Consider the following 14,126-nt stretch of genomic DNA (forward strand, 5'->3'; position numbering starts at 1 on the left):
AATTAGAATTCACTGGCACATTTGGTGTTTCTGCAGGGTAAAGTAACCAGTCCATGTCACATTCCACAGGCTATTGTTCCCGTGCTACTACAGTTTCTTCGACAGTTTTTTCAACAGGAAAATGCATGTTCACATACGACTCATGTGACACAATTTGCTCTTCGTGGTGCACAATAACTGCCCTGACCCGCAAGATCAACACGTCTCTCTCCAACTGAGTATGTATGGGGCCTGATGAAGCGGGTGCGTGCGCCGGAGTGGCCGTGCGGTTCAAGGCGCTACAGTCTGGAGCCGAGCGACCGTTACGGTCGCAGGTTCGAATCCTGCCTGGGGCATGGACGTGTGTGATGTCCTTAGGTTCGTTAGGTTTAATTAGTTCTAGTTCAGAAGTTAAGTCGCATAGTGCTCAGAGCCATTTGAACCATTTCGAAACGGGTGCTTACTCCTCTAGGGCCTGCAAGAACCATTGCCTAATTTCAACAAAAGGTACAAGATGCTTGAGACAATCTGTTGCAGGATGCCATTCGGTACCTTTATTGTTGTTTGAATGCACTAATAAAGCCCACGTTGCCGCCAGAGGGCATACACTGTATGTTGATGCGACTTTTACCATGTGACCCATTTGGTCTAAATTAAATTATCATTTAGTCCTACAATGATTAACTACCTGTCAATCACTATGGTGTCCCATTTACCTTGACCACCCTAAATAACTGTTTCTCCAGATGCAAATTACAAAATGTTTCAAGCAAATGTTCTTTAACCATGAGAGGGGGGGGGGGACATCAATCAGCATGATTGCCTTCGTTTTAGCTTTGTTTTTACAAAGATACGAACGGCGGTATGACTTTTTTAACTGGCAACCTGTATTTTTTTATTCGGTAACATTTCCTCTCCAAAAGACCTATTCAAAAATGTATCACAGTGTACCATTGACTGAAACACAACGTTATTAATTACATAGGTCCGCAGCTCGTGGTCGTGCGGTAGCGTTCTCGCTTCACGCGCCCGTGTTCCCAGATACGATTCCCGTCGGAGTCAGGGATTTTCTTTGCCTCGTGGTGACTGGGTGTTGTGTGCTGTCCTTAGGTTAGTTAAGTTTAAGTAGTTCTAAGTTCTAGGGGACTGATGACCATAGATGTTAAGTCCCATAGTGCTCAGAGCCATTTGAACCAATTACATAACACAACACCGACGTTGACGCTCCCAGAGCTTAGTGCAGGTACTCGGGGTAATGAAACGCATCCACGTGCGAGAGTGACAGAGGACAAATGTAAACATTAGTAGAATGCACACTTGTCATTCCGTCAACCATCGTCAGTTGAAGAGTTGTGTGAGTAGAATGTACACCGACGAAGAGAAGGTAGAAATACTACTCATCTATGGGGAATGTAAGTTAGCAAAACAGTAACTGCAATAATGTTTTCTTATGTGTGGGTACATTTAGCACAGTAGTTTAGTGCTTTTAAATACTGTTGTGTAGAGTAGGCATACAGTAAAGGCTGCACTTCCTACAAATTGAATCGACGTAACGTTTCTTTTATTGTTGTTGTTGTTGTTCTGACAAGAACCAACCTTCCCGACAGATGTTTTCTCGTCTTGCGACCCTTCAGGAAACGCGAAGTTTCAACACACGACAACGCAAATATATTGTTTACCCTAGGAACGTTGCTTGATATCGTCTGTTTCAATAAATCCAAGAAAATATTTTCTTTGTGACTCCGGCTCTCAGACAATAAGACAATACACTCTTCTGTACTGAAATATTTTTGATATGAGGTGTGTCTCCGTTCCACCCGTCATCATCGACTGTCGTGCTCAAAGCCCTGTAATAACAGCACACACACGTAAGTGCACGCATACAAACACAAACAAGCACGCACAGACACACTCTCATTATATATATGGCACCGAGCACGACGGTGTCAGCCTGCAAGGGAATATCACTCTCAATGATGTCGGGCGGATCGGAGACACACCTCATTTCAAAAATATTTCAGAACAGTATTATCTGAGAGCCGGAGAGTCACGAAGAAAATATCTGCTTGGACTTACTAAAGCCGACGATAGCAAGCAACTTCACAATTACTAGAATAAACGTTAGGGAGCACAGGATGTGTGCACAATAGTGTATTGCGTGACCGACGTGAGAGCTCAGTAGCCCGCCACTATCATAACCTAGTGTGTCGTCATTGGTGTTCGTGTGAATTACAAGGTTGTTTAACCGTGGAGACTACTTGCAGTAAATTGTTCTGCAGTCGTGTAGTGATAAAGCAGTCTTACCGCCTAGTTATGCACGATACGTTGCTTTTGTTGACTTTGAGGGTCTACTGCCAATTCTCGCACCAAGCCTCGAGTCTCCACAGATCCCCCCGCATTTCGCTTACATTTTCTAGCGTTGCGCCTTTTTTTATATACGTCAACATCGTCCGTGACTGACGATTAAGTATAGAACTACGTATTAAAGGGTACTGAGAGTATGTTTTGAATGGTTTTTAGAGCAAAACAACTGTTGTGTGTGTGACCACGAATTAGGAATTGCGTTCCATGTATTGCGTAACTATAATGGCACGAAACAAAAATGCCGATTTGTTTTCAGTTGCTAATGCTAACGTGTACACGATACATTTTGCTTATTCAAAATACGAAAGAAATGTGAAACGCAAGTTGTAGTCTGATGATTTTCTTTGTATCTCCCCTTCTCCAGAGCTAATTTAGGGGATAGTTAGGAGCCTAATTGAGAGAGGAAAATGTCGGCCACAAAAAACGCAATTACCGTAAATAAGTAAGAGAGATATTACAGGTAAATATATTAACAGATAGTGAGGAAACTATTGTCGTTGTTTTCTTCAGTCCGAAGACTGGTTTGATACAGCTCTCCATGCTGCTCTATCCTGTGCAAGCCTCTACATTTCCGAGTAACTACTGCAATCTACATCCGTTTGAATCTGCTTACTATATCCATCTCTTGGTGTCCCTCTATGACTTTTATCCCCCACACTTCCCTCCATTACGAAATTGGTGATTCCTTCAAGTCTCAGAATGTGTCCTACCAACCGATGCCTTCTTCTGGTCGGTTGTGCCACAAATTTCTTTAGTCTCCAGTTCTAATCAGTGCCTCCACATTAGTTACGTGATATAACCATCTAATATTCAGCACTCTTCTGTAGCACCACATTTCAGAAGCGTCTAATCTCGTCTTCTCCAAACTGTCCATCGTCTGTGTTTCGCTTGCATACACGGCTACACCCCATACAAATACTTTCACAGAAGGCATTCTAACACTTAACTCTATGCTAGATGTTAACAAATGTCTCTTCTTCGGAAACGTTTTTCTTGCCATTGCCAGACTACATTTTATATCCTCTCTACTTCGTCCATCATCAGTTATTTTGCTGCCCAAATAGCAAAACTCGTCTACTAGTTTCAGTGTCTCGTTTTCTAGCATAGCCTGGTTTAATTAGACTACATTCCATTATCCTCGTTTTGCTTTTGTTGATATTCATCTTATATCCTGCTTTGAAGACACTGTCCATTCCGTTCAGTTGCTCTTCCAAGTCCTCCGCTGTCTCACAGAATAATAATATCATCGAAAACCTCAAAGTTTTTCTTCTCCCTGTACTTTTACTTCCACTCCAAATTTTTCTATTGTTTGCTTCACTGTTTGCTCAAAGTACAGATTGAATAACTTTGGGGATAGGGTACATCCCTGCCTCATTCACTTCTCAATCACTGCTTCTCTTTCATGCCCCTCGACTCTTATAATTGCCGTCTGGTTTCTGTACAAGTTGTAAATAGCCTTTCGCTCCTGAATTTTGCCCCTGCTACCCTCAGAATCTCAAAGAGAGTATTTCAGTCAACGTCGCAAAAAATTTTCTCTAAGTCTACAAATGCTATAAACGTACACTACGTCATCAAAAGTATACGGACATCTGGCTGAAAATGACTTACTAGTTCGTAGTGCCCTCCATCGCTAATGCTGGAATTTAATATGGTGTTTGCCCACCATTAGCCTTGATGACAGCTTCCACTCTCGCAAGCATACGTTCAGTTAGGTGCTGGAAGGTTTCTTGGGGAATGGCAGCCCATTCTTCACGACGTTCTGCACTCAGTAGAGGTATCGACGTCGGTGGGTGAGGCCTGGCACGAAGTTGGCGTTCCAAAACATCTGAAAACTGTTCTGTAGGATTCAGGTCAGGACTCTGTGCAGGCCAGTCCACTACAGGGAAGATATTGTCGTGTAACCACTCCACTACAGGCCGTGCATTATGAAAAGGTGCTCTATCGTGTTGGAAGATGCAATCGCCATCCCCAAATTGCTCTTTATCAGTGGGAAGCAAGAAGGTACATAAAACATCAGTGTAGCCCTGTGCCGTCATAGTGATACGCAAAACAACAAGGGGTGCAAGCCCCCTCCATGAAAAACACGACTACACCTTAATACCACCGCCTCCGAATTTTACTGTTGGCACTACACACGCTGGCAGATAACGTTTACCAGACATTCGCAATACCCACACCTTGCCATCGGCTTGCCACATCGTGTACCGTGATTCGTCACTTTACACAACGTTTTTCCCGTGTTCAATCGTCCAATGCTTACGCTCCTTAATCAAGCGAGGCGTCGTTTGGCTGTTACAGGCGTGACGTGCGGCTTGTGAGCAGCCGCTCGACCATGAAATCCAATTTTTATCACCTTCAGCCTAACTGTCACAGTACTTGCAGTGGATCCTGATGCAGTTTGAAAATCCTGTATGATGGCCTGGATAAATGTCTGCCTATTACACATTACGACCCTCTTCATTTTCGACGGTCTCTGTCAGTCAATAGGCCCTGTTGTGCTGTACGTGTCCCTTCACGTTTTGGAGTGTGGAAATCTCGCGTACAGACGTATGGCACAAGTGACACCCAATCACCTGACAACGTTCGAAGTCCGAGAGTTCCGCGGAGCGCCCCATTCTGCTCTCTCACGATGTCTAATGACTACTGAGGTCGATGATATGGAGTACTTGGCAGTATATGGCTGCACAATGCACCTAATATGACAAACGTATGTTTTGGGGGTGTCCGGATACTTTTGATCGCATAGGGTAGGTTTGTCTTTCCTCAACCTATCTTCTAAGAGAAGTAGTAGGGTCAATATTGCCTCGCGTGTTCCTACATTTCTCGGGAACCTTCCTCGAGGTTGGCTTCTGGCACTTTTTCCATTCTTCGAGGAAACTAATAGTAGAGAAAACGAGTAGTGCAGTAAATGAGACAGTGTGCATTTCTGCCAATAATTTACAATTGTGAGGAAATAAATTAACAAACTTATGAAAAAGTATCGTCTCTCTTGCTGTAATGAAGAGTTGCTTAAAATAAAATAACTTCAGGAAGTGGATGAGTGTTCTTTTTCTGTCAACAACATATAGTTATGGGAAGACAGTGTACTGATTTTTATAGTGTTTGTTATCGGTGGGTCCAATTTACAATACTACACAACGTATGATCTTTACTGCATAACCATGCCTCCCAGTCTTTTTATATGGTGAAAATTTCTTATCTTGCTGTAGTTGGGCTGCAACCTGAAAACTCTTCCTCATTTTCATGCTGTTCCTCATTGTTGTAGTTTACAACAGTGGCTGCTATCTCCCCAGTTATTTGTGCACCAGTAAGCATCGCTTCAAGTATTTGTCGGCGTTCCTGAGTTGTCAAGAAAGCAACCACAAGACCACTTGTCTGTAGCTGAAATGCCTGTGCTATCGTCGAGTGTCCACAGATGCACGTAACTTGGCGACATCCCTGTTGCTGTCTGTCAGATGTTACAAGGGGGAAACACTTCTCTAGCAAGGCAAACACTGAAGCCATCTCTGTCTGGCTTTTAGGAATCTCGCCAGTTGTGGATTAAATCTCCTCACATCCTCAGCGCCCAGTGGCGAAATATTAGAGAATAATTACTAGAAGCTAGGGCAAACATCTTGTAATTTGTAATGCCAGGCAACTGAAGTGATCGGTGGAAGAAAGTGATAACCTCATTTTAGTAATGGTTAGACTGATCACATTATATGACGAGCTTTCGAATATTCCACATGCTGGTAACGAGTACTTTATCTGTAATATTAGAGAGAACTATCTAGTATATAAATACAAACTTTCTTAACTTACTGTATTTATGTTAATCTTTTCGAATTTAAACAAGCATATAACACGCAGTAACTCAAAACACTCTCTCATCCCTTAGCACTTTCTTCCGCCGTCCCTTTAAATTAAGTGAAGAGTAATATATACAGCTTTATAAATTGACTCTGTCACTGTAAATGCATGAAAAAATTTATTCCGCTGTGTAAACGTTTACAGTACAGTATATCTATTACATCAGTACAAGTATTAATTGGCCGTCTGCTTGTTGATTTGATTTTTGTGAATTAAAGCTGAAAGCGGTCTGGTTCTGAAGTTCAGGAATGGTATTGGCTCAAGTCTCAGCAATTTCTGGAGGTCACCACATTCTCTCTAGAGACTCAAATCTACAGAAAGTTTTTATCATCTGTGTTATGGTGAAAAGTGTTTGTGACTACTACGTGTGAATATAGTCATATACGCATGCTTTACTATCGTTATGTTCTGATTGTCAGTATGACTCGCCAAACTTTTTACTGGGTGCCCCATGGATCCGGCAAGTAAGGGCGGCAACTGACCTTTCCTTCCTCAGCCCTACCCTCTAGGAATCAAGTTTTCACAGACCAGATTTGCGCTATGCACCGCCAAACAAACAGACGTATTAGTTTAGTATCAGGCTGAAGAAGTCAGGGTATGTAGTGAGCACTGACTAGAAGCAAGTTTGCCATGAGTCTTTTGTCGTCAAAACTCACAACTGTTTCATCATTCACTTCTCTGACCTACCCCCTTTCGCCCACCTCGCGCCCTTCTACCAGAGATGCTGAGTGTGCTCATACTGGTAAGAAAATGTGGGAAAAGATATCTCGCAAACCGAATATTAGAGCACAATAACCTACAGCGATAACAATTCAGTTTACAAGGCACCAACACATGCGCTGCAACACCCTCAAACGGCAAGTGTTTTTGTGCAAGATATTGCTGTATATGGCTAAAATGTGGCTGCACGTGTAGGGGAATACGATTCCCAGCGACAAATATTTTGCGTGGTGAACTTACTATTGGAGCTGTTTATTCATTTTTTAGTATGAGAAAAAATAATTAGCTAAACAACAAAATTAAAAGTTAGAACAAGATTATAATACCAAAATAAAGGAAATTCCCATCTTTTAACTTCCCTCCTAACACAGCAGTTTGTCGGCACTGCAACAACAGAAAGCCCCCCCCCCCCCAATTACTTTAAAACAGCTGACAAAGAATATTTTTTTATTTGTCACATATTGGCAGTCTGTAAGTGACTTCACGATTTCAGCGCGAAGCAGAGGAACATCGAGATGATTTATTTGCCTGTGTGTTGCAGATTTATTTATGCAGTTGACGAGCCTACCTGAGTATTAGCTGATCAAACAATTCAAATACACCGTAGATGAAGTAGCGTAGCCAGAACGTTCGGAAAATCGCCATTGCGAAGCTGGGTTTGCAGTGCTTCTGCTTCGCTCTGGTAAGTTCCTCGTCCCAGGACCTACAAGAAATAATAGTAATTAATGAAATTTGAGTGCATGCTGCAATACCAGTTTTTATTACAAGCGGTGAAGCTTAAATAACTCTATACGTCGAAAAAATAATGCGAAATCCTACTTTTGCAGTCTGTTGGCCAGTTCTTCTGTGGCATCGCTGTCAAGCCTGTCAAAGAGATCGTCTTCTGTCAGGGTTTGTTTCCATACGGTTCTTCGCATCCACCTAGAAAAAAAAAACGAATTAATGTAGTTTCATTACCTGTTATGAGGATACCGGTAAATGCACCGATTCAGAATAAGTCATATTAACTCAAACAGCAATAAAAGAGTAATTTATATGCTGTTGTTTGATTACACCATAGGCGATCAGCGACTAGAGCCTTCATTATCATCCATACAGGGGACGATTGAGGATAATGCAACCAAGTAAATCCAGTCTCAAGGAAGACATATGACGTACTGATATTCATTAAATGAATTTCACTATTGCATGTATCCGATTTAAGGCAAAAAATAAAGTTAGACATAAGTCAGAGTGCAATTCATTGAATCTATCCAACACTAAATGAATCCTAAGGCCGAGTGTGAACACTCAGTTGCACTGTTGACTAAACCTACTGAGTCAAAACCAATTAGCCTTGTGATTTCAGCTCGAGTAAACTGTTTAGTAGGAAGGGTGCGCGTACAGTCTGGGATCCGCAGCAGGTGCGACTGACAGCTGAAATAGAGACGATCCAAATAAGAGCACGAAAGCGTCATGGAGATGATCAGCCAAGTTCAAAGGCAGGAGAGGCAAGAGAGGCGTTATGCAACACGTTGTTGATACAGTTAAAAGTACCAAGAGCTTCCTGTAAGTGTCAACCAATATATTTCTCCCTCCCACTTATATCTCACGAAAAGGTCATGAAGATAAAATTAGAGAGATTAGAGCCCACAAAGGTACATGCCACCGATCGTTTTCCCCACGAACCATTCGTGATTGGAACAGGAAAAGGGAGAATTGAAGTGGTACACATAGAAAAAGGTGGCAGAAAGTTGGCTTGTGGAGAGCAGATGTAGACATAGATGTAGTTGTCGTAGGGATTTCCTCACAGCCATTCGTTTATGCGCTTCGTACTGACGTTATGCTCTGTTAGTACAGATTTATAAATAGTATAAAAGAAACAAAAGTAGAAGGAAATACTCTGTACATCCCACTATCAATAATAGATTACTTCTCCTTCTCCTTTGGCCCATCCGTTGAGCACGTTAATTTGGATCAGCCTCTTTTCTTCTGATTTTTATTCTGGTCCAGTAATCTATCATCCGCATACTCTGGAAAATTCTTCACTCGTCTTTCCATAATGTTTTTGTCTCGATTCTAATTCTTTCCTGGAAACCTATGGCAATTTCAGTTTCTGATTTGGAAAACACCCTGTTGTAAATCTCTCTTAACTGTATTCCCATTTCGTCCAGATCTCTTCGCACCTTTTGGATCCAGTATATTTTTTTCCGTTGCTCACAAGTAACTTCTGTATCTGATGAGTCAATGTCTCCTGGCCCAATTCAAAACGAAGTGGCGTGGCGCTGGCGGGACGTAAGCGATGCACGCTGAAGTGGCGCTATCAAGAAACCCGGGACGGCCGTGCTACCATTGTCAAACCACAAAATTCTTTGCGGCAAACAACAAGTGGAGTATAAAAGTGCTTGAACAAGGAACTGAAATGTAAAGTTAATATTTGTGAATGGAAGACAACAAACGCAAGGCATTGAGGAATACTAGATGCCCTTATACATCGAGGAGAAGCGGTCATTTTCGTAGGAATCACTGGATAGTTGAGTGGAAAAACGATGTAATTGCAACAAATAAAAAGTTGCGTAGCTAAAAAGTTGTAGCAATTTGTTAAATATTTGCAAGTAGTAATGTTGTTTTGTAACATCTAGTCGAAACTGGAATGTTTTGATCACAATTGCTATTTTGTCATACGATTTTCATTTGAACGAAAGCCAAGTTTCCAAATTCTGATGGTCCATAAATATTTTGATGCTGTAGATCAGAAATTCCTCGTTACAGCGCTCAGTTTCCTGCCATGTGATTTCGCCATTATACAGAGAAACAAACAGGAAACAGAAATCAATACAAAAATTTGGAGTAGAAACTAAAATCCATGACGAAGAAATAAAAACTTTGAGGATCGCCGATGACATTGTAATTACGTCAGAGACAGCAAAGGACCTGGAAGAGCAGTTGAATCGAATGGACAGTGTCTTGAAAGGGGGATATAATATGAACACCAACTGAAGCATGACGAGGATAATGGAATGTAGTCGAACTGAATCGGGCGATGCTGAGGGAATTAGATTAGGAAATGAGACACTCAAAGTAATAAATGAGTTTTACTATTTGGGGAGCAAAATAACTGATGATTGTCGAAGTAGAGAGGATATAAAATGTAAACTGGCAATGGCAAGGAGAGCGTTTCTGAAGAAGAGAAATTTGTTAACATCGAGTATAGATTTAAATGTCAGGCAGTCGTTTCTGAAAGTATTTGTATGGTGTGTAGCCCCTTATGGAAGTGAAACGTGGACGATGAATAGCTTAGACAAGAAGAGAATAGAAGCTTTCGAAATGTGGTACTACAGAAGAATGCTGAAGATTAGATGGGTAGATCACATAACTCGTGAGGAGGTATTGAACAGAATTGGAGAGAAGAGAAATTTGTGGCACAACTTCACTAGAAGAAGGGATCGGTTGGTAGGGCATATTCTGAGGCATCATCACCAATTTAGTATTGGAGGGCAGCGCGGAGGTTAAAAATCGTAGAGGGAGACCAAGGGATGAATACACTAAGCAGATTCAGAATGATGTTGCAGTAGGTACTGGGAGTTGAAGAAGCTTGCACAGGATAGAGTAGCATGGAGTGCTGCATCACACTAGTCTCTGGACTGAAGACCACCACAACAACAACAACAACAGAGAAACGAAAGATCTTTTCATAAATATCATTCAAAAGACTAGATTCCAGTCATTACGTCCACAAGATGGGGTGTTAGCTCACTAGACCAAGAGTTGCACAGAGGCACACACAAAGCAACTGTGTATGCCCGGCTACAAATTTCATGTGATGAACCTACTAACCATGTAATATCTTTTATAGAAATATGCAGAATGGCGTTTTACCTCAAAAAACAGTGTATGCGTTAAGAAAGCGTAAATAGATAAACATGAAACAATATTTTTGTTCTCCTCAAATGTTTACTTTTCTTAGCTACAACTACAGCTACGACTGAGTTATGCATCATCATATATAATGTTATTAATAACGAGATTTGTCGCTAACATGTCAATTTCCCCAGGGTTGTGCTGCCATGCTTCGTCTTGCACGCTATGAATGGGAATAGTCTGCGCGATTATGATCGTATAACTGATGAGATTTATCCACTATTTCACAAAACTTTACATTAAACTCTAAATCATCGTTGACACTTCAAATTACGCCACTGGTCATTAAAATTGCAACACCACGAAGATGACGTGCTACAGACGCGAAATTTAACCGACAGGAAGAAGATGCTGTGATATGGAAATGATTAGCTTTTCAGAGCATTCACACAAGGTTGGTGCCGGTGGCGACACCTACAACGAGCTGACATGAGGAAAGTTTCCAACCGATTTCTCATACATAAACAGCAGTTGACCGGCGTTGCCTGGTGAAACGTTGTTGTGATGCCTCGTGTAAGGAGGAGAAATGCGTACCATCACGTTTCCGACTTTGATAAAGGTCGGATTGTAGCCTATCGCGATTACGGTTTATCGTATCGCGACATTGCTGCTCGCGTAGGTCGAGATTCAATGACTGTTAGCAGAATATGGAATCGGTGGGTTCAGGAGGGTAATACGGAATGCCGTGCTGGATCCCAATGGCTTCGAATCACTAGCAGTCGAGGTGACAGGCATCTTACCGCATGGCTGTAACGGATCGTGCAGCCACGTCTCGATCCCTGAGTCAACAGATGGGGACGAATGGAAGACACCAACCATCTCCACGAACAGTTCGACGACGTTTGCAGCAGCATCGACTATCAGCTCGGAGACCATGGCTGCGGTTACCTTTGACGCTGCATCAAAGACAGAAGCGCCTACGATGGTGTTCGACGAACGTGGGTGCACGAACGGCAAAACGCCATTTTTTAGGATGAATCCAGGTTCTGTTTACAGCATCATGATGGTCTCATCCGTGTTTGGCGACATCGCGGTGAACGCACATTGGAAGCGTGTATTCGTCATCGCCGTACTGGCGTGTGGAGTATGGATATGGGGTGCCACTGGTTACACGTCTCGGTCACCTCTTGCTCGCATTGACGGCACTTTGAACAGTGGACGTTACATTTCAGATGTGTTACGACCCGTGGCTTTATGCTTCATTCTATCCCTGCGAAACCCTAATTTCAGCAGGATAATGCACGACCGCATGTTGTAGGTCCTGTACGGGCCTTTCTGGATACAGAAAATGTTCGACTGCTGCCCTGGCCAGCACATTCTCCAGATCTCTCACCAATTGAAAACGTCTGGTCAATAGTGGCCGAGCAACTGGTTCGTCACAATACGCCAGTCACTACTCTTAATGAACTGTGGTATCGTGTTGAAGCTGCATGGGCAGCTGTACCTGTACACGCCATCCAAACTCTGTTTGACTCAATTCCCAGGCGTATCAAGACCGTTATTACGGCCAGAGGTGTTTTTCTGGGTACTGACTTCTCAGAATCTATGCACCCACATTGCGTGAAAATGTAATCACATGTCAGTTCTAGTATAATATATTTGTCCAATGAATACCCGTTTATGATCTGCTTTTCTTCTTGGTGTAGCAATTTTAATGGCCAGTGGTGTAGTGGCAACATCCGCGAGCTGACGTTCGGCGCGCCGCTCGTGGCTTTAAACGGACGGGGCGCGGACGACAAAGGGACGCTTCCCCGCCGCGCAACTTCCGATCATGACCCAAATGTCATCAGAAGATCCTGCCGCAACTAAAAACGCTTATTTGTTAATTATTGTCACCCCGATTAGCGCATCATATCCGTGGCACACACTCTCTTATTTCGCGATAATACAAAACGAGCTGCTTTTCTTTTGCCTTTTTCGATGCCATCCGTCAGTCCTACCTGATATGGATTCCACACCGCGCAGCAGTACGCCAGAAGAGGACGGGCAAATGTAGTGCAGTTAGTCCCTTAAGTAGACGTGTTACATCTTATAAGTGTTCTGCCAATACATCGCAATCTTCGGTTCTCTTTCATCACAACATTATCTTATTTGATTTATTCGTCATTGTAATCCCTAAGTATTTAGTTGAATTCACGGCCTTTATATCTGTGTGCTTCGTAGTATGACTGAGATTTAGCGCACTCCTTTTAGTACTCATGGGAAAACTTCACACTTTTCACTATTTACAGTCAGTTACCACTTTTCGCACCTTACAGATATGTCGGCTAAATCATTGTGCAATTGGTTTTGTTGATCTGATGACTTTAAGAGACAGTAAATGACAGCATTTTCTGCAAACAACCTAAGAGGGCTGCTCAGATTGTCTCCTAAATCATTTATATGCACTCCTGGAAATTGAAATAAGAACACCGTGAATTCATTGTCCTAGGAAGGGGAAACTTTATTGACACATTCCTGGGGTCAGATACATCACATGATCACACTGACAGAACCACAGGCACATAGACACAGGCAACAGAGCATGCACAATGTCGGCACTAGTACAGTGTATATCCACCTTTCGCAGCAATGCAGGCTGCTATTCTCCCATGGAGACGATCGTAGAGATGCTGGATGTAGTCCTGTGGAACGGCTTGCCATGCCATTTCCACCTGGCGCCTCAGTTGGACCAGCGTTCGTGCTGGACGTGCAGACCGCGTGAGACGACGCTTCATCCAGTCCCAAACATGCTCAATGGGGGACAGATCCGAAGATCTTGCTAGCCAGGGTAGTTGACTTACAACTTCTAGGGCACGTTGGGTAGCACAGGATACATGCGGATGTGCATTGTCCTGTTGGAACAGCAAGTTCCCTTGCCGGTCTAGGAATGGTAGAACGATGGGTTCGATGACGGTTTGGATGTACCGTGCACTATTCAGTGTCCCCTCGACCATCACCAGAGGTGTACGGCCAGTGTAGGAGATCGCTCCCCACACCATGATGCCGGGTGTTGGCCCTGTGTGCCTCGGTCGTATGCAGTCCTGATTGTGGCGCTCACCTGCACGGCGCCAAACACGCATACGACCATCATTGGCACCAAGGCAGAAGCGACTCCCATCGCTGAAGACGACACGTCTCCATTCGTCCCTCCATTCACGCCTGTGTGCGGGACCGTAGTCCAGCTTCATGGAGACGGTTGCGATTGGTCCTCGCCGATACCCCAGGAGCAACAGTGTCCCTAATTTGCTGGGAAGTGGCGGTGCGGTCCCCTACGGCACTGCGTAGGATCCTACGATCTTGGCGGGCATCCGTGCGTCGCTGCGGTCCGGCCC

General features: G+C 43.3%; 1 protein-coding gene across 2 annotated transcripts in view; it reads right to left on the bottom strand.

The window, feature by feature from the left end:
* The window catches only part of LOC126334845 (ATP-binding cassette sub-family C member 4-like), a 357,709-nt gene that overhangs the window by 240,407 nt on the left and 103,176 nt on the right, over positions 1 to 14,126 (bottom strand). For both annotated transcript variants that reach the window (XM_049997512.1, XM_049997513.1), the window contains exons 3-4: positions 7,732 to 7,833; positions 7,481 to 7,615 (exon numbers count right to left, since the gene is read on the bottom strand). In XM_049997512.1, coding sequence (XP_049853469.1) covers positions 7,481 to 7,615; positions 7,732 to 7,833 — 237 coding nt within the window. The remainder of the gene's footprint in view (positions 1 to 7,480; positions 7,616 to 7,731; positions 7,834 to 14,126) is intronic.

This window comes from Schistocerca gregaria, chromosome 2 (assembly GCF_023897955.1).
Source record: "Schistocerca gregaria isolate iqSchGreg1 chromosome 2, iqSchGreg1.2, whole genome shotgun sequence".
NCBI lineage: Eukaryota > Metazoa > Arthropoda > Insecta > Orthoptera > Acrididae > Schistocerca > Schistocerca gregaria.